Below are 27,471 nucleotides of genomic sequence, written 5' to 3' on the forward strand. Positions count from 1 at the left end.
TATTCACCATATAATGAAAATAAAATATGCTGCATGTGAAATATACTCCAGTGCAGACCGATGGAAAGATATTCTGGCTATCTGAGAAAATTTATCAAATTCCCTCAATGTCCCTGAGAGACGTACAACAGTTTAAATTAAATATCGGTAGGAAACATTATTTTCTGTATGAAAGATTTTTCTTTACCTTACATGAGCTGTATGTACTTTGGCTAAATCAAACAACAAATGACTCCACATCTGGTTCTGGTAAATGTCCCCTTTAACTATGCACAAGCCTCTGTCATAGCTTCTAGTAACATGTAATTTGACATAACACACATGAACTTAGTTTGAACCTTGACCACTTGAATTTCCCTATCTGGGATAATAAGGTTTACCTTTACCAGGTAAATTTACAAAAAAAAGTGTTCTTACACAGAGGACTTTCCAGTGCGGGGGTCGCTGAAAGTGGTGGTTCGGGTGTTGTGATCCACAAAGTAGCGAACTCCTTCCCTTGTATACCTGATCTCCCAACCCTCAGGCAAAGGATCCTCATTCTGTAGCCTGGACACACGCACACAAACACATGCACAAACATTTAAATTATAAATGTATTTATAAGACATGAACTGAAAAATGTGGAAAATGGAAGCTACATCCGAGGACAAGACCTTCCAGCATGCCTATCAGAACACTGCGTTGTAACGAGATGATCAATGTCGTTTACTTCATCTGTCAGTTGTTTAAATGTCATGGCTGATCAGTGTACAGATAAAACTGACTCGATTTGACAATTAAGAGCTACAAAACCCTTCAACTCCACATGGACCTTTGAATTATTACAACAGACTTTACTCCATACTGGGTTGTGAACTTGTTATTGTCCAACCATAGCTGCTGTGCTTCAGCTGGAATTTTTTACCACTAGTGAAAAATCTTACATGTTAGCAATATCCTCTGGGTAACATGTGAAAACAACATCATTTTACCTTCTGTATGTTGTGCTACAAAAATACTACTTAAAGAATGCAGTCTCTGACTACTGAAGTAAAGTTCATGGTTTAGACCTTAATAATGATTTGCTTCCCACAACTGCTTTATGTTTCAACAAATCAGAAAACAAGAGTTACTGTGAAAGAAAAACTTTTTATCTAAATGTACAGACAATCTGGAGCCCAAAGAGTTCCATCTGTGTCTTGTTTTTGGAGATTAAATGTTACTGTACATAATGGTGTAACAAGGCATTTGTGACATTCTGTTCAGAACTAATGACGCCAAGTCCTCATCTTCCAGGTCAGACATGCAGACGTTGCCTTCAGCTCATTATTCGATGTACCCACTATAACGCAGTTGCTGCCTCAGAACTTTTGTATGCTGAATATCTATTCAACAAATTAATAAAAATGGATTGACTTTCAAATTATGCCATGGTTCCTTTGAGTTTTTTTAATTTTTTAAATCACTGCCAAGACTTCCTTTCTGTTGAGTAAATATTAAGACACTTTCTAGAAGTGGGCTAAGATTTCAGCCAATATACAGTACATACAGAATATCATTTGTGCACCTTCTGAGGAAGCCCAAACATTTCATGATAGAAGTGAGAACATCCTAGAAGTGATTAATACTGGTGTACGTGGTTGTTTGCAGTTACCGAAATCTTCCAATTTCGGTAACTGCAAACAAGGCCAGTTAACTCACTGGTAAACCTCACAGAGCTCAATACTTGCAGGAGAGGAAAAAGACCATTCACTCCTAAATGACCTTTCACATAAAAAGATAATATCTTTAAAAGATCCTTAACTACATTCTATCATCCTGCTTAATTCCATTAGATTAAGAATAGGTCAGGCATCTTAATTATCCAGGCTTCTGTGAGTTACGATGTACAATATATCGTGTTTAAAATACTTTTAAACGTGTGTGAAATAGTTTCAATTTTTTAATTCTAGGATTTCTGGTACTGGGCTCACCCTTGGGTTCGGGGGTCCTCCCACTGCGTCGTCTTGGTGTTATGGTTGACAAAGTACACTCGGTCGTTGGAGTCCACACGCCTCTCTAAAGTTGATAAAAACACAGACAGGAGTCTGTAGTTTAATAGACAGAATGGACAGTCGGCTCCAACATGTCGCAACACTTCGCAGATTATCACCTGTGCTGACTCAGGCTGCAAATGTATTTGAGTGACTGTCAACTGTGATCTTTGTGAACAGAAAGTAGTGATACCAGAAGGAAGCATTTCAAGAAAACAAGTTTGACCATTCAGAAATAATCTTGATACAACTTAAACGATATTATAAAAAAGTCTCTGTGAGACATACATAACTCTGTGTTTTCCTATAACAAGGTTTGCAGAGAACATCTATTTCCATTCAAAATTTGGTACATACTGACACCAAGTGAAAATATGTACAATATTTACAAGAAGGAATGGGAACTCACCCCAACCAGGGGGTAGCGGGCCAAGAGGATCATTCTCAGCAGACATCATGGATGCCTGAAAACGAGGGATGGAGATGTAGACATCCATTTAGGATATAAAAACAAGGACTGCACCAATCTGGTCAAAATACTCCAAATATGAAGAATAAACAAATAATTAAGCAAAAAATATATTCCACAACAGAGAGCAGGGGAAATATTCCAAATAAAAACAAAATGCGAAATAATAAGACAAGTATTGGCTTTGTTGCACGCAAGAGGGCCTCTGTGGCTGATTACTGCTCAGTACTTCCCAGCTGTGTCTTTTGATTTGTGTTGTAAGCTAATCATCATCAGTGAAGATGACATCACTGCTGAGATCAAAGACTATGGAAAGGGACCCTGACCAAGACAAACAGATTAAGGAAGAGGCCATGGGTGAGCATATTTTAAAATGCCCATTTGGCCTTAAGGTAAAATTCTCACCTGATTAGGGTGTGTTGTGTACTAAGTGAGTGAGTTTGTAAAACAAATGCTCAACAGGTGAAGGACAGAAAGTAAATAAGTTTTGGTTTATATCACTTGGAGCTTATAAACTGGGCTCTGATTTTAAAGCTAACCATGAAGACAAGATTGATAATGACTTTGAATCTCCACCAATGAGAAGAGAAAAACATATCATGTATAGAGCAAAAAAACAGCTTGATTTAATTTGATTTATTCTACACTTTATGAGGCTGATCATTTTCAAACCAAGCTTTAGCGTTTTAGATGTCTGATCTCTTTTTACCACTTTCAATTCAGTCACTTGTTTCTATTCATTTCAGTATGATATGAAAATCATATTGCAATGACTTGAAACTTTCTTTCAAAGCTTTCACTGTTTCAAAGCTGTATTGTTGTAGTTGCAAAATCAATAGTGGGTACAGTTTTGAGTACAGTTTCACAGGACAAGTCTGCACTGCGTTCTGCACAGAAATAACCTGAAAATGAATTTTTGATGTGCATAAATCACATTAGAATCTTAAAAACCCCAAGATAAGCTTTGTAAAATAGTCAGTGCTTTGTATTGAATATGTGTGATATGTCATTAAAGCAAAAATCTGGTCACTTTAACTTGTAATGCAGACAATGCAGCCTTTTCTGAGCTCAAGATAATGGTCCACTAGACCACTATGATACCTCCAATATCTGAGACAATACAGACTGCAAAGAAAATAAAATGATCACTGACATCACAGATGAAGAGAAAGTAATCATGAGAGTAAAATACCTCCAAACAGACTTTGAAAGTGCTTTTGGTCTGAGCCACAGATGTTTGCTCTCTTGAATGTTGAACAGGTTAAGTAATGGGGAATTGCTTGAGTTAATTGCACAATTGGAAAGGTGACGAGCTGGTAAATGCTAAAAGCAGGATAGATCCAGTGTGGTCAGGGGATTGAAAAATGCATAGTGTTCACAGAGCAAAAGATTGGCAGCATTTATCTTTGGTCACCAAAACTGGACTTTTAAATTGGCAGGTTAGAAATTACCTTAAGAATTTAGAATACTTGCAGTTTAAGGTACATCACAGTGTTTGTTGGGGTTGGGGTTATGGGCAATGGCACCGGGGATGGAGGATGGCAGTCATTTAAAAGCCCTATATACAAAAACTACAGAGTAATATTTTCAAGCAATCTAAATTTCACTAATTTACAAACAGAGGACGTGCTAGCCATTTTGATTTTGCTTTTTTGACTTTTTGAATTGGCGGTGGTTACGTTACTTGAATATTAGTATAAGTCATGTTTAAACATATAGCACCATGTGGGTGATATTCCACAGTAAAACTAAGAGGTAAAAATTGTCTTACAGAGTAGAGGTATCTCTGGTTAAACTGGTGCATAGCTCCTTGCAGCTGGCTGCGTTGGCTCTGCCACTGCTCAAAATTGCGGACTGATTCCATAGTGGGACGCTGCCACGTGGTGGTGCGGGTGTTGTGGTCCACATAGTAGATCCTGCCCCGGTCATCCACTCGGCGCTCCCAACTGGCAGAGTGAAGAAAACGGACAGGACAGTTAGCAAACAGACACACAACAAGCAAACTGGTAAGCAAATGAATGAGCCAGCCTAGAAGGTCCAAGGTACACTTTACAGATAAACACAAGTTTATTTTATAACCAATACCTCAAACTGACTCATAGGCTCAGAATAAACAAAAAAAGCATGAAGAAAAGACTAAACACAACATTTAAATTGATCAACAACCTTCATAGAGACTAGATAGATATTAGCTCTTACTGAAACTGACCTAATCACAAGTTAAATTTATTGCAAACAAACCTACAACTTTTATTTTTACACTAATTTATGTATTTTTTGTAACTAGACTTGGCATGAATAGAAAAATGTACCCTGAAGTGAGGTGATGAAGTAAATAACTGACTTGGGGAAGAAACATCACAGTGCTTTATGGAACTATTTGCCTTCTGCTCTCTGGTTGTATTCACACATCAGGAAACTTTATTATGCATCATCAGCTGCGTAATTACGTCTAAATCTATGGACACTGATTTTAAGTGCAAGAAACCAACTCAAACTCACTAACAATATGATTGGTCTGTCACGACATCATTTTTGTTTAGTTGCAGACATGGTTGAGAGCTATCAGGGCTAAACAGATGGTTATGAAGAATTGATTATGAAAGGAAAAAAAACACTTCTAAAAAACAGGTCGATGAGGAAAGAATTTAATAGTTGTAGAATCCATATCTGAAGACAGCAAGCAACCAAAAGAGAGACATTCACCCTGGTGGTAGTGGCTGTGGTCTTTCCCAGGTAGTAGTCCTGGTGTTGTGGTCTACATAATACGTCCTCCCATGTGGGTCTTTTCTCTGCTCCCATCTAAAAAGACAGAAAAGTCTGCTAACAACAAGCTTCAAGGTTGTACAAGATGACAAAGATGGATATAAATAAAATGACAGAGAATGTAGAATAAGTTTTGCTCCATTATCATGAAATATGAGTGTGTGTGGGTATTGAAGTGATGATACTTGAAAGATTGATTTTGGCTCACCTTACTATATTTACTGAGAGACCTCACAATTTTTAGGTCTATATCCAATAATATATATTTTTTTTTCAAAATACAGTAAATGCCTCTTAATGTAATAAAAGCTTTGAAAACCTGAATGCAGAATATCAGCAGCTGATGTTTTTACCCTGGTGGGAGAGGATCTGAGGCTCCAGCATTGGGGACCTGCTGCCTGGGCTTGGCCCCATCGGTAGTTGCAGTTGCACTGCTACTACTGCTACCACCACCACCTCCTGAAGCATTTGCTTCTCCTTGTGCTGGGGACGAAGAGGTTGATGATGAAGAGGTTGTTGTGGTGGTGGTGGTGGTGGTGGCGGTGGTGGTGTTGGCCCCCTGGGCTGGGGAGGTGAATGTGGAGGAAGTAGCAGCAGCGGCGCCATCAGTAGGCTTAGCAGCAGAAGAGGAGGCCGGAGCCTGTGTGGAGGTTGGCAGGGGTTGAGATGTGCTATTCGGTGCTGTGTCAGATTCTAGCACGGTGGCATCTTGATTGCTGTCCTCATGGTTGTCTGCAGGGGGCAGTACATCACCTGCTGTAGCAGACGATGGACCCAGAGCAGCATCACAGGACTCCCCATTGACTGCAGGCATGATAGAGAAAGACAACGGTGCTGTTTAACTCGCATGGACTGAACACTTCTTCCACCCAGTACTTGATTGACAGAGACCTCTCAAGAAAAGATTTGCCTTTTTAAAGGGCTGACTGTACATTAAGTGCCCATTAGTCTAGTAATCTACCTTCATGTACATGCAGCAACTTACATCCCCTGTGACTGTAAACATATTCATTGTCAGGAGGAACTGAAGGGTTGAAAAAAAGAAAGCAAAACACTGTAAACTTCGGCTCGACCTTTCTGCACCAAAATGTACACTTCTTTTTTTTATTGCAGCAAATTTAGAAGGGCTGTCCCTTTTTATTTTTTTCCGACCTTTTTCATGGCTTTATTTGAGAGGAAAGGTGAGAGTGACAGGAAACAGAGATGGAGAGGGAATGACATGACGCAAAAGGGCCACAGGTTGGAATCCGACTATAGGCTGCTGCAGCAAGGACAAGGTCTCCTTACATGGGGAGCACTCTTAAAAACTGAGTTACTGCACAATTCATTCTGAACAATAAATTCAAAGATGGGGAAAAAATTAATAATGTATGGAAGTATTTTGGACTTGTCATCATAGATGGATAGGGGTTAGGCTTTTTACTGCCTTTTAAAAGCACAACTTTATCATTCACACTTTGCACAATTACAAGTCTGAAGTCACCTGTTAGCTTGTCAATCAAGTTAGGCAGTGGAGGCACCATGAATGAGGGTGACCATGCCAATTATGATTAGGAGACGTGGATAGCATTTTAATTAATTCAAATGAATAGCACAAGTTGTAATTGTGTGGCAGCCCTAACTTAGGCGTAATAGAAAATAATTAATATTCTCTCATCAACTTCACCTCTGTGCAGTTAATGTGCAATTGGTCTCCTGCCTACCCTCCACAGTATACTGCAGTCTGCTTTCCTTTCCCCTCTGTTTTATCCCTGTGGGGAGTTTTCGACAGAGGTGCTGACAGCAGCAGAGATTACAGGCCTCCCTTAATGAAAATAAATCTACTGATCTTCTCTTCTGTTCAGTAGGACCAAGTGAACCATGAAAAACTTTAAGTGGCCTGAGCTTAGACCAGGCAACACAATGAATATGTGCTGGAAAGATGCACATGTATAATTGAGGTAGTTTGGTGATAATTTGCATCATTTACATGAGCCAAATATAATCAGTAAATATGGTGTCAAATTCTCAAGTGTATAACATCCAACAACATTGTCACTCATAGGAAATTACTCATAGGGAGACTGCAGGTTTTTGTAGTATGGTCAAGGCTGGAAACACACTGTACAAACCTGGCAACTCAGGGATTCTATGCCAAACCTCCCCAAGTACCCTCATTCACACATTGTGAAACGCAAACTAATGATCACACTCACCCGTCCTACTCTCTGTGTCGCTGTCTGAGGCTTGGTGGACTGGGGTAGAGTTGGGTGTGGCGTCTCCATTGACGACATGACTGAGGGTGGGGCTGCAGGAGCTAGAAGGCACCTGACCATCCAGACCGTTGGAGGCCGAACAGAAACCTGACCTTGGGCCAAAATCTGTACCATTCACTGAGCTGTAGGAGGAAACACACAAGGAGTTCAAAAGCATTTTGTTAATTGTTAATCCAGACAAAATCTACACTTGTACAACACATACGACAACTTTCATATTTATATATTTACATTAATATATCTAACTTCTAAAAACAAAAAACTAAACTTTTGTTTTTCCTACTGGTCCTACAGGCTTGTATTACACTGAATTCACAGGGCTTAGTGAGGGTGTGCTAAATGTGTGCTACTTCCCCTCTGTGTGCGGTGTCAGATAAAAGACTCGTGACATTGAGACTATTGTCTCAAAGGGGTAAGGACAGGACATAATAGGATGGCATGGTGACGTAACAGGCACAGCTGAAGAGGCCCTTTTGTGTGCTGGCAGAGTTCAGTCGGTGCCACAGACGTCACTAAGACCAACACAAAATCTGCCATATGACTCGAGTCTAGGCTTTGTCTAGGCAAGAGGTGGGGTGCCAGTGAGTAAAGTAAAAACATCAGACATCTGGACATCTCCAGTAAATGTTAATTTACTACATGATAAAAGATCTTACTTAATACACAATGTCTGGTAAGAACCATTGAACAGAAAGTGATTCCTGTGGATTTCCCAACATATAGTCGTGGTCAAAAGTTTACATACACTTGTAAAGAACATCTCAACAAATTAGAATTGCAAACCAGTTACTAGTCCTGCTGGAAAAAGAAATCTGCATATCCATACACTATGGAGATGCTGATTTCCTTTTCCAGCTGGACTTGGCACCTGCCCACACTGCCAAAACTACTAGTAACTGGTTTGCTGACCATGGTATTACTGTGCTCGACTGGCCAGCCAACTCACCTGACCTGCACCCCAAAGAGAATCTATGGGGTATTGTCAAGAGGAAGATGAGAGACACCAGACCCAACAATACAGACTAGCTGAAGGCTCGTACAGGAGTACAGTACAGGATCCACCGGCAGCAAAACAGCCCCCACAGCATAATACTACCACCACTATGCTTGACAGTAGGTATGGTGTTCTTGGGGTAGAAGGCCTCACCTTCTCGCCTCCAAACATATTGCTGGTCATTGTGGCCAAACAACTCAATTTGTGTTTTATCTGACCACAGAACTTTTCTCCAAAAGGCTTTTACTTTGTCCATGTGATCAAGTGCCACATCGACAGCCTCTCAGCTCATGTTGATGCACAACATGCTTGACTGTGGACACTTTCACCTGTCTTCCAGTAGCATCTAATTTATTACAGACTTGGTTTTTGTTTGATTCTTGACCATCCTGACCAGTTTTCCGTCAGCAGCAGGTGATAAGTTTGCGTTTTCTTCCTGATTGTGGCTGTGACACAACTGTGCCATGCACTTTATACTTACAAACAGTTGTTTGCACAGGTAATCTTGGGACCTGTAACTGCTTTGAATTGGCTCAAAGTGACTTGTTCAAATCAATAATGTGCTCTTTCAGATCAATGTTGAGCTCCTTAGACTTTCCCATTGTAGTGTTTGTGGCTGAGTCTAATGGGTATATCAAACAAGCCCAATTAAAATGGGCCCAGAAAAGTCACCAGCTGTTATCAATCATAATCACTCATGTTAAGAAAATTTGATTCACACAACTTTCTATAGTCACCAAAATTGATTGTTCAAGTTACTGTTTGTATATTTTTGAGCCAGCAGATTTGGTCACATTTTCAGAAGACCCATGATAAATTCAAATTGGAGGCAAACTTCATGAATGTCTTTTGTGACAAAGTAGTATATAAAGTGTATTCTACTCATTCCATCACAGAAAAATGAGAGCTGGAGAAATCATTGAAACTGAAGACTGTGATATACATTTTCTTTACAAGTGTATGTACACTTATAACCACGACTGTATATGCTTCGGCTTTGTTTATTTGCATCTGTTATAATACTTTATTTTGATGTTTGAAAATTTACAGGTTAACTAAAGATACCTAATCAAAGGGAGTGGTTTCAGCATTCAAATCCAAACAAAACAGACAAGCGTCTATATAAGTAGGAAAGTTTGAACCAAATCTAATATTGTACTTCTATAGCCAGCATGGAGGCCAGTATTAAGTGTTTTGACAGACTGTAAGATCTTGCGCCTCTGGCTCGACAGGAAGGTCTCCCAACTAGACTCATTGAAGAAAAGTAGAAATACAAGCTGACAAAAAATGGAGGGAAAGAAGGAAGGAAATACAACAAAGCAAAACAGAGCACAAAGAAGAAAATAAGAGAGATCAAGGCGCACACGAGGTGGGTAATGCGCAGGAACCAAAGAGATTTTGGAAGAGTGAAATAAATGAAGTGAGGTAGGTTGAATGAGGTGAATAGAAAAGAAAAGAGGCAATGAAGTGAAGACTGCCAGAAAGATGCAAGACCATGACAAACAAGTTAAGAAACACACAGAGACACAAATGGAAATAAGCAGGGCAGGGGGTTCCCCAAGCATCAACTCCAAGCTTAATAGCTAACAGCTCACTTCTGTTTAGCTGGTTTTCGTATGCTGCGAGTGACGTCACATTTTGGGAAAGAACAGGGAGGTTAAGGTCGAGTTCAGACTGAAACTAGACTTACCATTATGAGGGTGTATGCCTCCACGCACCAGTTAAGTTCCAGTTACTGAGCTATGGCATTGAATAATGGCCAGAACATTTTTTGCAGACCATTATGATGTACCTGCCATACCACCAGACTACAGAGCAGTTTCATTCCCCAGGCCATGAGACTCCACAATTCATCATCAATACTCCATTTTCTAAAATAGAGGTAGCACAAAGGACTCAAACATAGTTTTGTTTTTTTAAACCCTTTTGATTTACAAAAAATTACAATAAATTTACCTTGTAACCTTGTCACAGTAAATTTGACCTTTGACCTTTTGGATATAAAATATTATCACTTCATCATTTATCCTTTAACCTTTGAATACCAAAATCTAATCAGTTAATCCTTGAGTCCAAGTGGACATTCATGCTAAATTTTAGGAAATTCCATGAAGGCGTTCAAATATTCACAAGAATGGGGCAGACAACCTGAAAAAAACAATCTCCAGCGTCTAGGCATATAAAAGCAGGGGTGGAAATGGAAAATACATCAACACTTTTTAAGGCTAATCAGAAGCCAACACCCTGCAGAGCAGCTGATATAATTGCAAGGTAGGATTTAACAACTCCAGAGGTTATCACTCCATCAATCATTTTCTTCTCTTTCTTCTTGCAACATAACCAGCGGAATTAGCACAGTAAATACTCCAAGTCATTCTTCATTATTTTATTGGCCTAGCAGGATGATGCTGGACTCTTCTGCAACAAAATGTGAGGATGGTTTAAGGCAGAATATCCACCTTTTTTTTTTTAACCCATTTTCACTAGTTTGAAGTGAGTATTGTTCAATTGAAAAAAGGTAAAGTCACATAAAATGGGCTCCAAAGTCTGAGACCACACTGAAAATTTCTGACATGAACCTTGAAATAATCAGAAGATGTAAGGATTCAGAAAGTGAGGGAAAGTGTCAGAAGTCAAATTGTTATTGTAGGTAAAGAGAGGCTTTCTCAGTTTCAAATCAGGGCTAGACCAAAGGTTTCTATGGGTGCAGCGCAAGGAAGTCTAAAAACATGTTCAGTTGTATCCAAAGCACGATCAGGCAGACCCAAAGCGACCACACCATCAGAAGATCAATACATCAAGCTTAGTTCACTGAGAGATTGAAAAAGCAACTTCATCACAGTTACAATATTTGCTAAATAAACAACAAACGACTCTAATCAGGCTATCATGTATTGTAGTGATCTCAGATGAAGAGTAGCAGTTTCTAAACCACTTATCAGGAGGTGAAAAAAGGCCAAATGCTTGAGGTGGGCAAAGAAATACTAGAATTTTACAGCGGATGACTGGAAAAAGTCCTATTTGCTGATGAATCCAAGTAAGAAATGTATGGCAGTAACAGAAGGGTGTTGAGAGAGAATGATACCACAGGGTTTCATACAGACAGTGAAACACGGTGGTGGCAATATTCAAGGATGGGGGTGTTTTGCCTACTCTGGAGTTGAAGACCTGCACAGGATTCATACTGCAGCAGGATAATGAGCCCAAGACAGACCAAAGAAGACAAACAGTCCTGACTGTCATGGACTTTCCTCCACAGTCAACTGACCTCAACACTATTGAAAATGTATGGGGGCACTTGAACTCTGACAAAGTGAGGCGATCTGTGACACCAAAAGAAGCTTTGTTTCTGACACTGTCAGTCATCAGGTTTGACAGTGCATGCTGCCATTAAAGCAAAATGGGGACATACCAAATAATAAGATATTCTGAAATTCATGGACATTTTTCAAAGATTCAACTTGTGACTTAACGTGTTAAGCTATTATAAGTTGTAATGAAAAAAATAGTATTACATTCTGAAAAAATGCACAATATAAGTATCTTGACTAGTGGTCTCACACTTTTGGATTTCTGTGCACCAATCACAGCTTAACAACATTAAAACACTAAAAATGTGATGACAGCTGTTTTTTGGTTATGCTGGTCAGTTAAATCAGAACAAACAGCAAAAACCTGGTTGAGCTAATTATTTGAGCTTCTCAATTGTAGACTTGTAATAATATACATGAATGTTTTTTACACAACTTTGACATTGATTGTTGCTTATTTTGTCATAATGGAGCACCATTTTCTGTTTCAACAGAGACTAATGCAGGGTTTCTTGCAGGGTTTTATAGTGAACATGCTTTAATTGTACCTGAGAAATATCTTCAATAGATATCTGAATCAAAAGTTGATTGATTGAGAAGATGTAGTTGTTTCTGTGGTTATGAATAATATATCATGAAGAGAAAACATAAGGGAGACCAAAACTTGTAATAAATTTGTTTCAACCTACTTAATTAGACAACCGTGAATAAAAAAAGGACCCACTTTGGATAGTTGTTGTTTTAATTGGTCAATAACCAAAATGGTATTTTAATGTTATTATTTTTATTATAATTATATTTTTTATTTATTGAAACAAAAATGTGTATATATGTAATTTAAATTCGTAAAACACATGTTGAAGGTTTCATGTCAACAATGACAAAGGTAAATTCTGTCTCGCCATCACAAATACTCCTCTGGCTACCTTTCCTATCTGGCTGAGTACTCAAACATCTCGGGATCTCCCTGGGAGGGTGAACACCACTAAGTTTTAAATACACCCCCGTTTGTGTCTTGCAGTCCTCTCAGCAACTGCAATGCAGAGAGGAGCCAGGCAGCCAGAATCCTCTCAACGCCCCCACCAACCTCCCCCATCCGTTGCATGAAGCAGACTTGCTTCCTTTGTGGCTTTCCTATAAAAACCCTGTTAGTCTCGCTGAAGGGCACTTTTAGGTAACAGATAAAGACAGGGACCAGTGGGGCAACATTAGAACTTAAAGAATATCAGAAGCCGATTGCCAGGAATAAGGAAGAGCAAGACAGGGGCAGAGAGACACAGATCTTTCCTGAGGTAAAATGACAATAATAATATTAATAAAAAAGTATCAAAAGTAAAAATTATCAGCAGTAATCTAAAATATGCCTTTGTGTTCCCACAGGGCACACTGTGGGGAAACTGTGTTAACAACTGTTAGCATTCCTTTAGTTGAGGATAAGCATGCTCTTTGGTTTGAAGGCCAACAACCATTTTAGGAAAAGTGAAGAACACAGAACCTCCTTCTCATGAAATATGTGTGGAGAAACATAAAATTCCCCAAATGGCTGATTGGTTTAGTTTACCTGTTGGCAGCCCTTGAGGAAGAGGAAGATGAGTCTCCATTTTCATGGATGGTATCACCATTCTGTTGGACTTCTGGAAAGGATTGGAGATAAAATGTTAGCCTACAGATATTGTGCACAAGTGTATATTTAGTCAATCATTTCAAACAAGAAGAAGTGGTAATTACTTGATTGCACAATGATTAGATACCAGTGTGTTGCATCTGCATTCATGTTTCTGTGCCATTTTCTCTCCCTGTGTTTCCTCATTGTTTGTCATCCACCGATAAATGTGCGAATTAAAAGTGGCAACCCCACTATCACCCACCCCTGACATATAAATACTCAGCTCACTGGTGCCATTTGCCGCATTGCCGTTGGTAAGTGGTGCCAGATCCTCCTGGTCAGTGACAGTCAGGCCGTCTAGGTAGACAGTTAGCTCCCCTATGGGAACCACAGCTCCCTTCTGCTCCACACTCAGTTTCAGCACCTCCTTCACATTCTCCACTGTAGAGACAAAGCAAGGATGGTGTGGGAGGAGGCACTACAATAGACTGACATGAAAAACAAAACAAAGAAAACCACTTCCGCAGAAATGCTTCATCTACAATGTTCATGTTAGAGAAAAAGACACATTGATCATTGTGTGCAACAAACTTGTTGTCATGGTGATTGTGGGTGTGTATGTAGCAAAAAGACAGGGTTAGTTCAAAATACATTAAACCATTTTCAGTTAGTCTAACTAGCTGTTGTCAAGTCCAAGAGCAACTGTGCCACAACTGTATCTGTTAGATAATGAACATCTTGTATCATAATATGGTTCTTTAGATTTGATATAGCTTAATCATACATTTTCTGTCATGCTGCTCCAAGGCTTGAATCAGGTCTAACGTGGCTTTGCCCAGCAGAGCGTCTGCCTTCAGGGTGTTGTGACTCCATACTTTGAAGTCCACCTGTGTGTGCGGTGTTACATTCCTAGAAAGTCAGAAACACACAAACAAACAAAAACAGGGAATTCTTAAAACAACTTCTAAAACAACCACAAATCACACAAATACACCATCATCAGAAGGACAGGCATAGATCTGGTCTATTTTGTGTAATATACAAACAAAACATAACAATGCCATCGCTGATGACTGACAGTCATTGAACTCTTTGTCTTGTATGATCTTAACGCTGTGATTTCAAAGGCCCCCACCAGAGAGCACAAAAAAGTTGTGTCCTTTTGAGAGTTGCCGTGAGGCAGGAGGTGTTGGCATTTGTGACATGTGGGAGAGAAAATGAAAGGACGTTATGTCTCCGTGTCCAATTTTTTATTTTCTCACTAAACCAGCTCAGTTAGGTGGACCCAAGACGCTCTGTTGCGTTGATCGCAGCCATATTTCTTTTCTGTGGACTATTGTTAGTGTGTTTCTTTTAGCCAACATGTGGCGTGGACACGAAGACCGGCACCAGGATGTATGTTGATGGGACACAGTTTAGTCAGCTGGGTGAGATCAGTGGGTCAGAGCGACAGTGGGAAACAGCGTTGACTACAGTGATGAGCTAACTCCTGCCTTATGGCATCTCTGAGGGGACACACTACCTTCCCAAAATGTTTGGGGAGGACTAGTGAATACATTTGAGTGTGGAGAGCAAGAGACATGAGGTGACATATGTACTACTGCTCTGCCTCAGAGAAGGAAAAAAATAACTATAACTTAGATGCTTCTCATTCTTCCAGTTTCTCTATTTTTTCGACATCTGCTCCCCCTAGAAAATCTCACAAGAGTTACTTGTCTTTGCTACTAGCTAAGCAACTGATGTGCTGGTCTCACACAATGCTGCTTTATGTTTCTGTCCTTACACAAAATGAATACTACACAGCACACTCAATGTCACCCATGGGCAAATCAGCCTCAAGAGAAATATTTAGGATCACAGCCTAAGCATAGGATCACTCTGTCTTATCAGCAACAATTACCAAAGACAATAAGCATTTGCACTGACATGTCATGGCATGTGGCTGAGCCATTTGGAAGTCAGACAGCTGTAAAAGTGTTCAGGCCGCTGGCTCCACTAGTGTCTCTAATGATACAAAGAGCTCTGTGTGTTGTCGCACAGCATTTTTCTCGTTCAAGTAATTATCAAATGAGCCACCTGACATTTGCTTGTCATTATATTTTGAATTTTGTAGAATAAGGTTGTTTTTAAAACTACGTTTGTTACTTAAGTTAAACACCGTCAGGTAGACGAAAGCAAATTCCTGCACCAGCGCCAACATACTTAAAGTGTAACTCTCGCCAAAATGCAACCTAGGCTTTTTTTGTGAATGTACCCGAGTCAAACCTTCGTGTAAAAGCATAACTACGACGAAAAAGATTTACCGTAGTTTCGTTTTCGGGTCAAAATCATTTTCAATTGCATGCTAGGGGCAACTGTACACAGAGTTTACTAAAAAAAAGGTTTTTGAACAACTCATGTTAGCAGTAGCTTGTCCACTCGCCACCGTCCTGCCAGTCAAGATGCGTCGATCCCCAAGTGCGACGTAACATGGAGCTTTCTCCTCCATGTTACGCCGCACTCGGGGATCGTCACATCTCGACTGGCAGGACGGCTACTGCTACTGCTTCCGTGAGTTGTTCAAAAACCTTCTTTTTAGTAAACTCTGTGTACACAAACAATGTTCTCAATGCTCATGTTCATGTGTAGAGACCCTGGTGATACTACGAGCAAAGTTTCATGTTGTGTCGAGTCTTCTTAGTGTTTTAAAAATAACGATTTTGATGCTACCATAAAGCTGCCCGTAGCACGCAATTGAAAATGATTTTGACCTGAAAACGAAACTACGGTAAATCTTAAAAGTGGCTTTTTCGTCATAATTATGCTTTTACGCGAAGGTTTGACTCGGGTACATTCACAAAAAAAGCCTAGGTTGCATTTTGGCGAGAGTTACACTTTAAAGAGCTCCTATAAAAAGGTGGACAGAACTATTGTTCCATCTTTCGTTCTCTACAGATTTTGTTACAAGTCCGGGGCATTTTAAGATCAACATTGGCTATCTTGAGGAACATTCTGGAAAGGGGGAATATGAGAAGACAAATGTGTGAGGTAGTTTCAACTCAGGAATTATTGTTATCTGTCTCTTATTTTATCATATCCAAATAATAAAGTGTCTGGCGATTCATGAGACGTCCTTAAAAACTTAGCTCACTCGCTCACTAAAATTGCGTATATAGAACTTCACTCTATACATTTATTGTGCACACAGTAGGGTTGCTGTCGTGACGACATTTTCCCACCAGCTAAGAAACCTAAGAAAATTTTTTTTTTACAAAAAAAAAAAAGACTCTCACCATCTGTGGAGCGCTGCATTACTTTACTGCTAATGCCAACCAAACATTTCTACTGCTGCAGCTTCATATTAAAAGCATTTAACTGGCGAAACAAGTCTTGACTATTATTATGAAGTAGGTAAGCCCCAGAAAATTCCATTAGTTAAGTGAGTTTAGGACTTACTGATGTCATTTATAGGGTTCATTGGGTTTAAATCTGAAATACTGCCAAATAGGTGCTTTTGCTGTTCACTTTGATCACTATTATCACGTCGATCAACTAACTTTACTCTGGTGATGTGATAAGTGAAATCTGACTCCTAATACACTGTGGTGCGACTCTGCTGCTGTAGTGTCCGTCATTCTACTAACCATTGATAAAGAAAGCCGGTGGACAAGTAATGTAATCGGTGTACGCCCGAAAACTGGAAAAATGACTACTGTGGCAGGCTAGGACACAGATGTTTAAAAAAAAAAGAAAAAAGTGAAGGAACAGACCAACAAACTGGCATTAAGGTAAATAGACACAGACTGTCAAATACACAGAGGAGGCAAACGGTTGCTTCTTACAGAATTAGCCTCTCATCCCATTTAGGACTGGAGGAGCTGTGAGACTTCGCTGTGCGCCGCGACTCCCCCTCCGCTGTCACCTCCACATAAATGGAAGTCCCAAACAGGCTCTTCTTCCTCTTGATTTTGGCACAGGAAACTGGCGATGGATACATATAGCAAGTGATGAGACTAGCGAAAAATTTTACTTTTTGCATTTTACATTCATTACAATTTCAGCATAAGGTCTTCTTCAGATATTCAGATTAAATTATGTTATACATTATTGATCCTTGAGGACTCACCGATGGCATGGAGCTGTGACGTTCCTCTGTGGTTATGGCTAGACTCTGCTCTAGATGAGGCCGTGGCCATGTCATACACCACAGTGGGAACCTATAAAAACACACACACAAACATAGCAAACATCAAACAGATGAGACATATTGAATTCACAAAAAGAACCAGGTGGACTGTGTAGGGTTTCAATAAAAAAACAGCTGAGGAATTGTAAAAGCTGTTTAAGCATACTGTGAGCATACTGTAAATGTTTGAGGTCAAGGCCCTACCAGCTCTTAGCTGGAGATATTTACCTGCATTAAGTGTAATGTGACATTATTTACTTAATGTTGTAATTGCTTTGTGTATTGCAATGCTACATAGACACAATGCTGGAAAAACAATCTGTACTCACAATTGGTGTGTGCTGCTAGACCCTCTGGTTCAGCCCACTCCGTGTCCCATGATTCCTCTAAAACAGAAAAGAGCTCATTTTTAGGACAAAGCTTATAAAGGCTGGTGCAAACCTCAGCAGTTCACAGTCTGATTAAGATACCAATTTATCACTCTGTATGTGTAAAATGATTGAGCTGACTTCTCCTATTTCTCACAGCCTTCAATCTGTAAATGTGCTGACAATTTAAGCGGTCGACTTGATGTTTACTTTTCTGTGAAAGTCAGTGGCACAGTAAGATCAAGTATATCCATTAAATGACCTACACAGATCAAGCATGAATTAAATGCAGTCACATTAATGTAAAAGCTACAAGTACACATATATAAGTACACAGGTAGAAATATGAAATAAAGATCTTGTTCTGCCTTAAGACTGCAATTTCATAAATCATCATTTATCTGGAATCTCTTTAATCTACATGATCAATATTTAATAATATAGTGTGCCAATTTTATATTGAAGATTTGATATTTCTTTTCTCATTACAAGAGCCTAAAAGCCTCAAATCAGTTCAGCCAATACAAACTTGTTGTCTTTGATTAGGGATAAACTATCAGAAAAAACAAATAAATTATGAGACCATAGAAAAGTTTCACAAAATCTTAACTTTCATTAATCCTCACTGATTACAGTATACTGTAATGTAACCATTATTAATACAGCAAAACCCTTCATACTGTATATGTCACACGAGTATTTGATGCATGTTGTGAAAAATTAGAAAAACACAACATTTGTAGTAAGTAAATAGGTTGCATGTGTAATAACAATTGATGTCAGGAAAATCGGACATGCCAGCCTCCTCCACAGAAACCAAGAGGACAAAAGAAGACGACAAGGTTAAATAACATGCCCCTTAATTGTCTTAGCTCAAGAACTCACTACACCCACTGTTTCCTGATCATGTACCAACGTTAGGACCAAGTGCTTTTTGATATGATTAAATGACCACAGCACCGTGTTGACACAAAGGCTGGTTCATCATCCAGCACAGACCCCAAGATGGAGCAGGCAGCTTTTAAGCAGCTTAGGATGAACTCAATTAAGAAGATAGGGATAGTCCGTGCCAGAATTAACTGATCAGTGTGCTACAGGGCAGATGGTGAGAAAAATTATCCGAGTCAGCAGCACGTTGCCAGGCAAAGCTAAGTCTACTATTTTGCTACTCTTAAAGCTTCAGACCGAGTGAGTCCATTAGTGATCTGCTAGACATTTTAAAGTAAAAGCTCTGTGCCTGAGTTAGTTTACCTTATTTTTTGAACACATCAGTTACTTTAAATGTGAAAAACCTCTAAGTAAAAATAAACCATTTCTAGTTTTGAAGTTTACTTCACACCAAATAAATCGTCATTACAATAAGCTGAATAAAAGCAGAAAATGTGACACATCCCTTATCCTTTTAGAAAAATAGCTACATAGGAGAAAAATATTAAGCTTAACATAAAACAAATGTTGAAACTTTGTTGACTTAACATGCCAACTATTTTGCTAATCTCGATATATACAGCTACTGGGAGACAAAATGAGGCACAGCAAGGAAATCAATCACTGAGCAAAACAACGGATCCTGACTATAAGGAAGAGGCTGACTGCTTCACAGCCCTCCATACAGAGTAGGCAGGTGGCAGCTATAACAGTAAAAAATTGGGGGATAAATGACAGGGATTGGACAGGGTCCAGCAGTCATCACATCAGTCATTTTCTGCCATCACTCTCAAGGGTAAATGAAAACACTTATTAGCATGGCAACAAACTGGCCTCAAATTCCCCTGGAACTGCTTATATGGACTGACTGACACATTGGTCAACAGGTATTATGCCAATATGCTGAATTTGTTACACAACAAGGCTTTTATATGAAACAACAAATATGGTTTGTCCCTTTGAGAAACTATTGCTCATTAATTTTCTGTTGATTAACAAATGGATTAATCAACTAATTGTTTCAGCTCTAATCTCAATCTCTGTTTAAATACCTAATTTAAATGGATGAGAATAATCCCTGAGCTGAGATGAACTAAAGTCACTCAGCAGCATTTCAATGAGAATTGCATCATGTCTAGGGAATGTCAAGAAAGTTACCAAGTGTAGGGGTTTCAAAATGTAGGAGGTGTGACTAATAATTATTTAGAATAAGAAAGAATCTGACTTCAGAATCAGAAATACTTTATTGATCCCTGTGGGTGATCAATAAACATAACAGAAAATAGTCGAGTGCAAAAATGATTGACGGCTGGCAGACAATGAACAGCAGTCAGACTCTCCTAGTTAAATGTAAAAAGGTACCCTGTGAAGTTTCCCCATCCATGTTTGCCAGCCAAAAGTTTATCAAACATGCCATGTGCCTCCAGGGGGTCAATACCACTGAGTACCTTTAATCATGTCATATTAGTTTTATAGTACTATTATATTCAGATTAAAACATAGCTTTGAAAAAAATGTAACTCACTGCACACATTGTATATGTCAAACTAGGGTTAGGAGTTGCCGTAAGGCAGGAGTTGTTGGTGGTTTTGACATGTGGGTGAGAAAATGAAAAGTTTGCTGCTGCTCAATGCACTGACGATATGTCTCCATGTACTGTTCATTATTTTCCTTTTAAACCAGCTCAGTAAGGCGAACCCAAGACACTTGGTTACATTGATGGCAGCAGTCTTTCTTTCATTTTCGTGCCATTGGAAATTGCGTTTTTCCTCGGTAGGTTGTTTCAAGGTTATGAGGCTGTACAAAGCCAAGTTTACGTAACAGATATGTGGTACAGATATGAAGACTCTTTTAAACCCAAAGTGGAGATGTAAGTCAGTGGTGAATGGAGACAGTTTTCTCGGTAGGGTGAGATCATTGGGTCAGAGCGACAGCGGGAAACGGCAGTGACTACAGGTGGGTTAACTCCTGCCTTACGACAACGTTGAGGGGACACACTACCTCAAATTCAGAAACGCATTGTCTGTTTTCTTGAGTCTATGGCCCAACATGTAAATTAGGTTTCAAACCTGACATGAGTGAAAGTATTGTTATTAATGAGATATAAATGCATCAAACAAGCATTGTCCATGAATGAGATGTATACACTTTGAAATAACATCATGAAAAAAGAAAATTTAATTGTATGTAAGGTGTTTGGTTCTGTCAGCAACTTACCAATTTTGTTAATCCATAAAAAGGTATCAGGTTCGGAGTCAAACATTATTGTAAGTTTGGACACCTTGACTTTTACTTAAGACCTTAAATTCCATTTGAATACCCACAGCATGTTATTATTTCTTCTGTTACACTAGTGGGAACAATGCACAATGCGGCACGTCAGGGCCTCTTACTTGTTTGAAAATAACCTACAGTAAACAACCCCAATCTGCGCACTTACTCAGAAAATGTAACATTGTTACTATTCAAGGAAGTCTGGAAGTGTTTTGCAGGGAATAACACAGTGACTAAGAGATTAGCAGCATGTCTTCAAACAAGAAGGACCTAATCAATTCCTGGCACGAGCACTTTCTATATGAGGTTTTTAAGCTCTGCCTGTGACAGTGTGGATTTCCTGGGGGTGCTTAAGTGTATTCTGAAAATCAAAATACAAGCCAGGTGTGCTGTAGGGATCTCCTTATCAAGTTTTTTCCCCCTTTGATCCTGATCTATGCCAATACCAATATCCTCTTACACACTGTAAAAGCTAAGACCTCCACACTTTAACACATTAACATCAATTTAAGGAAATATTCTTTTGAGTAGCTCCGCTTAAAGAAAAACAGACTGCATCACAGCTCTCCCTTAATGGTTTTCTTAAGTGTCCTACAGCAATTTATGAACAAAGTTAATTTTAGTAAATATCAATCGAGCAGACCAGCTTGAGGCATCTCTATTGAAGTTGTTAAATTTGCCTTAGGCATGACTGTGAACTCCGTATTCGCAGACTCTGAGCCATGATTTAATAGAGAGCCTTATGACATAAAATAAATGTATTGAAACAAGAAAGAACTTTTAGAGTTACATTATTTAATGCAATCTTGATCATGTTTGAACTACCAGCTTACTACAAAAACCCCACCAGAATACCAGGTATTTTAAGTGTTGCATACTGTGTATTTGTCTGATAATGCTGCGCAGATGGACGCAAGTGTAAACTCAGTGTCCTCCTCTTTAATGCCTTGTGAAGACATCCAGCAGTGTACAGAGATGAGATCTGACAAATTGATGTATGAAAGACTTCTACACATTTAACCACTGTCAGCACATTAGTCATACACAACAGGTCCCTGCAAAAGATAGCATCCCTTAAGAGATAAAGAGAATAGAGTTTAAAACGCACTTATACAGCCTTGGTCGGGTTTAAAAAAACACAGCAAGAAGCTGCAACCGTTTTGTCTTCAAGTCAACATCTGCTCACCAGCTCTTGGCCGCATTACATATATGGCCTGAAATAGCATTTTTTCCAGGAGATGATAAACATTGAACACATAGGATCATTACACTGAAGTTAGAAAAGCACAACTCTGAATTTAAAACATGCCATTTGTAGAGCGCACAGTAATATTATTCCTTGTATCATGGTTTTTTTTCAGTTTTTCCTTGTGTGAATGACTGGTTACTTTTACTGTCTTATGTGCCGGCCAGCCCTGTTGTGCAGGGGTGGATTTGCTTACAAAACAGCTAGCGCCCTGCTTACTGCTAAACAATACACTTTATATTTTGTGGTGTGTGTCTGCATACATGCCATAGCTTCTTTAGGGAATCTGTTGACAGACCTAAGAACCTGCACTCATACGAGGAGGATTAAGGTTCTCTGATCTCACACACAGAACAAATTACACACCAGCATGGACGCTCAGACCCATGTACACAGTATTAGCTGCCTGCACTGGAATACATCTGGGCAGACCATGATGTCAGGGGTGATGTTGCTTACATGGGCAGGACTGAAGAACCCCTACAACACACACCCCCACCCCAAAAAAACAATTAATAAACCCAGTAAAAGAGAAACACATTTATGTTAAGTTCAGCCAAATAATAAATGACAAATTATGCCGATGGAAAGTCGGGCATTGTTTCTTACGCATTGAGTTCCACTAAGCAAGTCTCAGTAATGTGTGCATGTGCAACGCAGTTTTGTTACCCCATTATCATATCTTCATATCCCATCAGGAGTGTTTCAGAAGTTGAGCAACGTGCCTGCCTGATATTGCTGACTTGCTCAAATTGTGTTTATTACATAATTTTTCCATGTTTTTTGTGCTTCTACTATGTGTGAGTAGGCTATGTAGTTAAATGGTTTCGTTGTATGTTAATATTTCAAACTTTGTTGTGCTGTCGATCCCGAGTGTGCACAGGGTGTTTGATTTTGAATACTGACCAGGAATCTGGGGGTTAGTCCGCAAAACATTTCTGGAGCTTCACAGCCAAACAGCATTGTAGCATTCTCCTTAACAACTGAAGTAGGTTGGGACTTGTTATACAAGATTAAAAAAACAAAATATAAAAATGGCTCATCTGGTTTACGAGTCTTCAGAAGCCACCAGATTGATTCCAAAGACATTATTAAGACAGGAACGCACATTCGAGCTCCTGCACCCACTTCAGACAGGGTGTTCGTTAACACTTTTAGCTTAGCAGCTACAGTGAAGATTTCTGCTTTTAAAATTAAGTAAACATCTTCTCAAATTGTTTTGGGATCTTGTGGCTTTCAGAGACTTCTATTACACCAGACGAGCTTTGTGGAGCCATGTTTTTTTCTTTAATTGTTGTTTTTACAAGAAAAATAAGTCTCCATCTACTTCAGTTGTTTAGGAGAATGCTGCAATGCTGTTTTATTTGACTATAAAACATCACCCGACTTTCCATCAACATAGGTGTGAGTAGATAATGATTCAATTTTCATCTTTGGCATAACTACCCTTTAAGCCACAAACTTTGTTTGGATCAAAATAAACCCAACCCTTAAGTGTATTTAGAAAGACATTTTATGACAACAAGAGGCAGGAGAAGCTACAGTTTTACCTGCCAGGTTCTGATCAGTCCATTTAGAAGTTGTGTGATTTCACTGCAGCAGTCTACTGACCATCAGTTACCCCTAAATAGCTGTGTGATAACTGCGCAGTTTAGCCTAAATGACAAGACAGCTTTAGATTTCCCTGCATACAGTAAAGGCTGTTAAGTGAATAACAATGTTCAGCCTCACTCTCCTTTATCTCAACAACAATCAGGGGCTGTTAAATTCTCACAGCTTTTCTTTATGTTGGCATGAAGCACTAGAGTCACACAGCGGCGGCAGGCTACAACTCCCACTTTCCCCGGCAGCTGCTTTCTTGCTCTCCAAAGGTCAATGTCTATGAGTGCGTATGAGTGTGTGTGTGTGTGTGCGTGTGTGTGTGTGAGAGAGAGAGAGAGAGAGAGAGAGATGTCAGAGAGAGACACAAACAAGTATATTTCAGAGCCAGCCAGCAAAAGTTGCTGCTCAAGTGACAGCTTCCTGTGAGTAATGCATGGCATTAATATATACAGTATGTGACAGTAGCTGCCAAACCACTGCTCATAGCTGAGAAACAGCAGGACACACACCCATGGCCCCGAAATACAATACCAATTGTCAAGAAAACCGTATCAGCCACTGAAACAAATAGTAATGTTTGACCAAGTCTCTCTGAGCCCATGCCTATCAGCAGAAGGGGAATGGAAGACGACCGGGCCTAACCTTGATTGACAGGGATTCCCATTAGGCGTTAGCTGGGTTAGCCATGTTAGCCCTGTAACGCATTGTGCTCAAAATTACACTGTCTTTGTTAGTTAGGGACTGTTACAGTACAAGTGTTACGCTGTTCTTGTCCAGTATTTACAGAAGTTGTGCTACTGCAATGTAGCAGTGCTGTATTAAATAGCAGTGTGGCTCATGTCAGGCCTATGTTTACCTGCGTCTCAAATCAGTAAGTAATGCCTTGCGTTGTTCACGTCACGACCCCCTGCTCCATTGTGCATGACCAAAGAAACACATGATAGACAACACATGTCAACACCTTGAAAAGTTAGAGGTACCCAATGTTTTGATTGAATTATTGAGTATTAAAAGAAAAGACTGCTCACACTTACAAACTATCTGTCGACCACACGCTAGCAAGACCTTGTTGATTGTTTCAAGGCAAACACTGACCGTCAAACACAAACTCTGATATGGTTAATGATCACTGGCTAACTTTGGATGATCTCCTGTCATGCTAACGTTAGCAGACAGAGTAAGAGTAACTTAAGTAATAGGCAACTATTGGCCCGAGGATTGTTATCTGATTCAGTGCTTGGTTAGCTTATGTTTGCACCAGACATATCACATACGTACCAGTATCTGTCAAATAAGGCTGGCTATCTTCATGTAACCATGTACTGGTACTTGTCTCCAACGAAAGCTAAAGTCAGCTAACATGAGCTAACGGTAGCTATCAATAAGCTAGCCAGCTAGCCCCAGAAAAAAAAATCCCCATTTTCGTGTTATTTCTCAGAGTAGCTAGCTCTATGCTAGCTGGCTATACTTCTAACTACCGTTACGACATCAGACTCGCTAGCCAGTTGGTAATATCAGCACACAATGAAAACATTCAATGCGTTTGGCCAACCTTTAGCTGTTACAACTTACAGTAGAGCAGACACGGCTAGTTTAGCAAGCTAACGTTACAAACTTGGCCAGAGTTAGCCATTATCCTCCCAGCTAGCCGGCTAACTAATTTACTTAGCAGCTTAGCTAGTAGTCCGCCATCACCGAGCTAACATAGTCAAACAGTTTGGTTGGATGTGGAAGACAGACTTTTTAAGAAACGGTATCTGACATTACGCGAGAGTCGTGAGTTACATATGCAGTTGTGTTTTTACCTTGTCCGTTGCTCCGCTCCTGTCGACCCTCTGTGTCTCTGCGGTTGTCTAACGTTACGGTTGACAGTAAAATGCCCAACCGTACAGGCCCCACAGTCTGCTACGGTTCTCTTGCCATCTCTTTGCAGAAGCCTCCGACCAGCAAAACACACGGGCGACAGGCGCGCCACCCCAAATATTGCTGTGTAATAACACGGGACGCGAGAGTTAGCCCTCTGAGTCGATCATTACATATATGAATATATTATGATGTTATTGAGCAACCTAGCAACGCAGACTAATTTATAAGTACACCAAGCCATGTTCTTTTCCTGCACATATCATCTACAAGTGTAATTTAAATATTAATGATGTGTGTATCTTTTTTTTTTTTTACTTATATCTTGTCTATTTGTCAAAGTGGATGTAAGCACATCATTCCTATTTGTAATGTGAATTATAATTATTTTCCTTATGAGTATTTCTTAATTTTCTCTTAAGCCTACTTGAATTAATGTATTATTCTATTCTCATACTGCACCAATTTTCATTGTTTCTGGTGTCTCCTGCAGCAATAATCCACACCAACTGACAGGCCTATTATATTTTATTTGCTGTTTGTATATTACAGTGTTTCTCAACTTTAGGGTCCATCGGGGTCCAAAACGAGACAATAAAATAAAGGAAAACAGACATTTCTGTTACCTCATTTCTGTTCTGGTTAAACTACTCACACCTCATGTCTACAGTGAGAATGACCTGTGGTAAGGGGTCACCTGGTCAAGTATCCCCATTTATTTTGTCCAAGTGTTTGAATTACTTTTATCTTATAATTTATTTGATCAAGACTCCTACTCTGTTAAGCCACTGTTAAAGTGTTTACACGACCTTAAAGCTTTAAATTTTCTAAATTTTACTGAAAAAAAGACAGAAATCATGGTCTTTGGTGGCACCTCTGTGACCCCCCTAGTTGATCTGGGTTCTTTGGCACAGTACCACAAGCCAATTGTGAACAATCTGGGGGTAAAAGTGGACGCGGACCTTAAATTTGACAGCCAGATTAAAGCTGTGGTGAAGTCGAGCTTTTTCCAGTTGAGGCAGCTGGCAAAAATTAAACCAGTCCTTCAGAGACAGCACTTTGAGACAGTAGTCCACGCCTTTGTGACCACTCGGCTGGATTACTGTAATGCACTTTATATGGGGGTTAGTGGGTCCTCCATTGCTTGTATTCAACTGGTACAAAATGCTTCTGCACGTCTTTTAACTGGCACAAGCAAGTATGAGCACATTTCACCTATTTTAGCTTCACTCCACTGGCTGCCCGTCCATTTAAGGATTCATTTTAAAATGATTTTATTTACTTTTAAAGCCTTGAATGGCCTTGCCCCATCTTACCTCTCTGAGCTGCTGCACCCCTGCACTCCCAGCCGCTCTCTCAGGTCAGCTGACCAGCTGCTCCTGACAGTGCCTAAAGCGAGGCTTAAGCTCAGAGGGGAGCGAGCATTTGCCGTTGCAGCTCCAAATCTTTGGAATGGATTGCCGCTGCACATAAGAGAGGCCTCCTCACTGTCTTATTTTAAAACTCTTCTTAAAACCCACCTCTTTTCTTTGGCTTTTGACACCATGTAGGGTGTTGATTGTATGATTTTGTGTGTATACGTGCATATTTTTATCTTGTGCGGGCAGTGCATT

At 39.7% G+C, this 27,471-nt stretch overlaps 1 protein-coding gene across 1 annotated transcript in view; it reads right to left on the minus strand.

Moving 5' to 3' along the window:
* wwp1 (WW domain containing E3 ubiquitin protein ligase 1) overlaps positions 1 to 25,927 on the minus strand; it is a 34,660-nt gene extending 8,733 nt beyond the window's left edge. The window contains exons 1-14 of the mRNA XM_073488019.1: positions 25,801 to 25,927; positions 17,908 to 17,964; positions 17,519 to 17,609; positions 17,235 to 17,373; positions 14,198 to 14,322; positions 13,702 to 13,854; positions 13,369 to 13,441; positions 7,443 to 7,624; positions 5,601 to 6,051; positions 5,188 to 5,283; positions 4,253 to 4,427; positions 2,422 to 2,476; positions 1,953 to 2,037; positions 418 to 546 (exon numbers count right to left, since the gene is read on the minus strand). Coding sequence (XP_073344120.1) covers positions 418 to 546; positions 1,953 to 2,037; positions 2,422 to 2,476; positions 4,253 to 4,427; positions 5,188 to 5,283; positions 5,601 to 6,051; positions 7,443 to 7,624; positions 13,369 to 13,441; positions 13,702 to 13,854; positions 14,198 to 14,322; positions 17,235 to 17,373; positions 17,519 to 17,588 — 1,733 coding nt within the window. The 5' untranslated portion in view covers positions 17,589 to 17,609; positions 17,908 to 17,964; positions 25,801 to 25,927. The remainder of the gene's footprint in view (positions 1 to 417; positions 547 to 1,952; positions 2,038 to 2,421; positions 2,477 to 4,252; positions 4,428 to 5,187; positions 5,284 to 5,600; positions 6,052 to 7,442; positions 7,625 to 13,368; positions 13,442 to 13,701; positions 13,855 to 14,197; positions 14,323 to 17,234; positions 17,374 to 17,518; positions 17,610 to 17,907; positions 17,965 to 25,800) is intronic.
* Between the last annotated feature and the right edge of the window lie 1,544 nt (positions 25,928 to 27,471).

This window comes from Pagrus major, chromosome 19 (assembly GCF_040436345.1).
Source record: "Pagrus major chromosome 19, Pma_NU_1.0".
Lineage (NCBI taxonomy): Eukaryota > Metazoa > Chordata > Actinopteri > Spariformes > Sparidae > Pagrus > Pagrus major.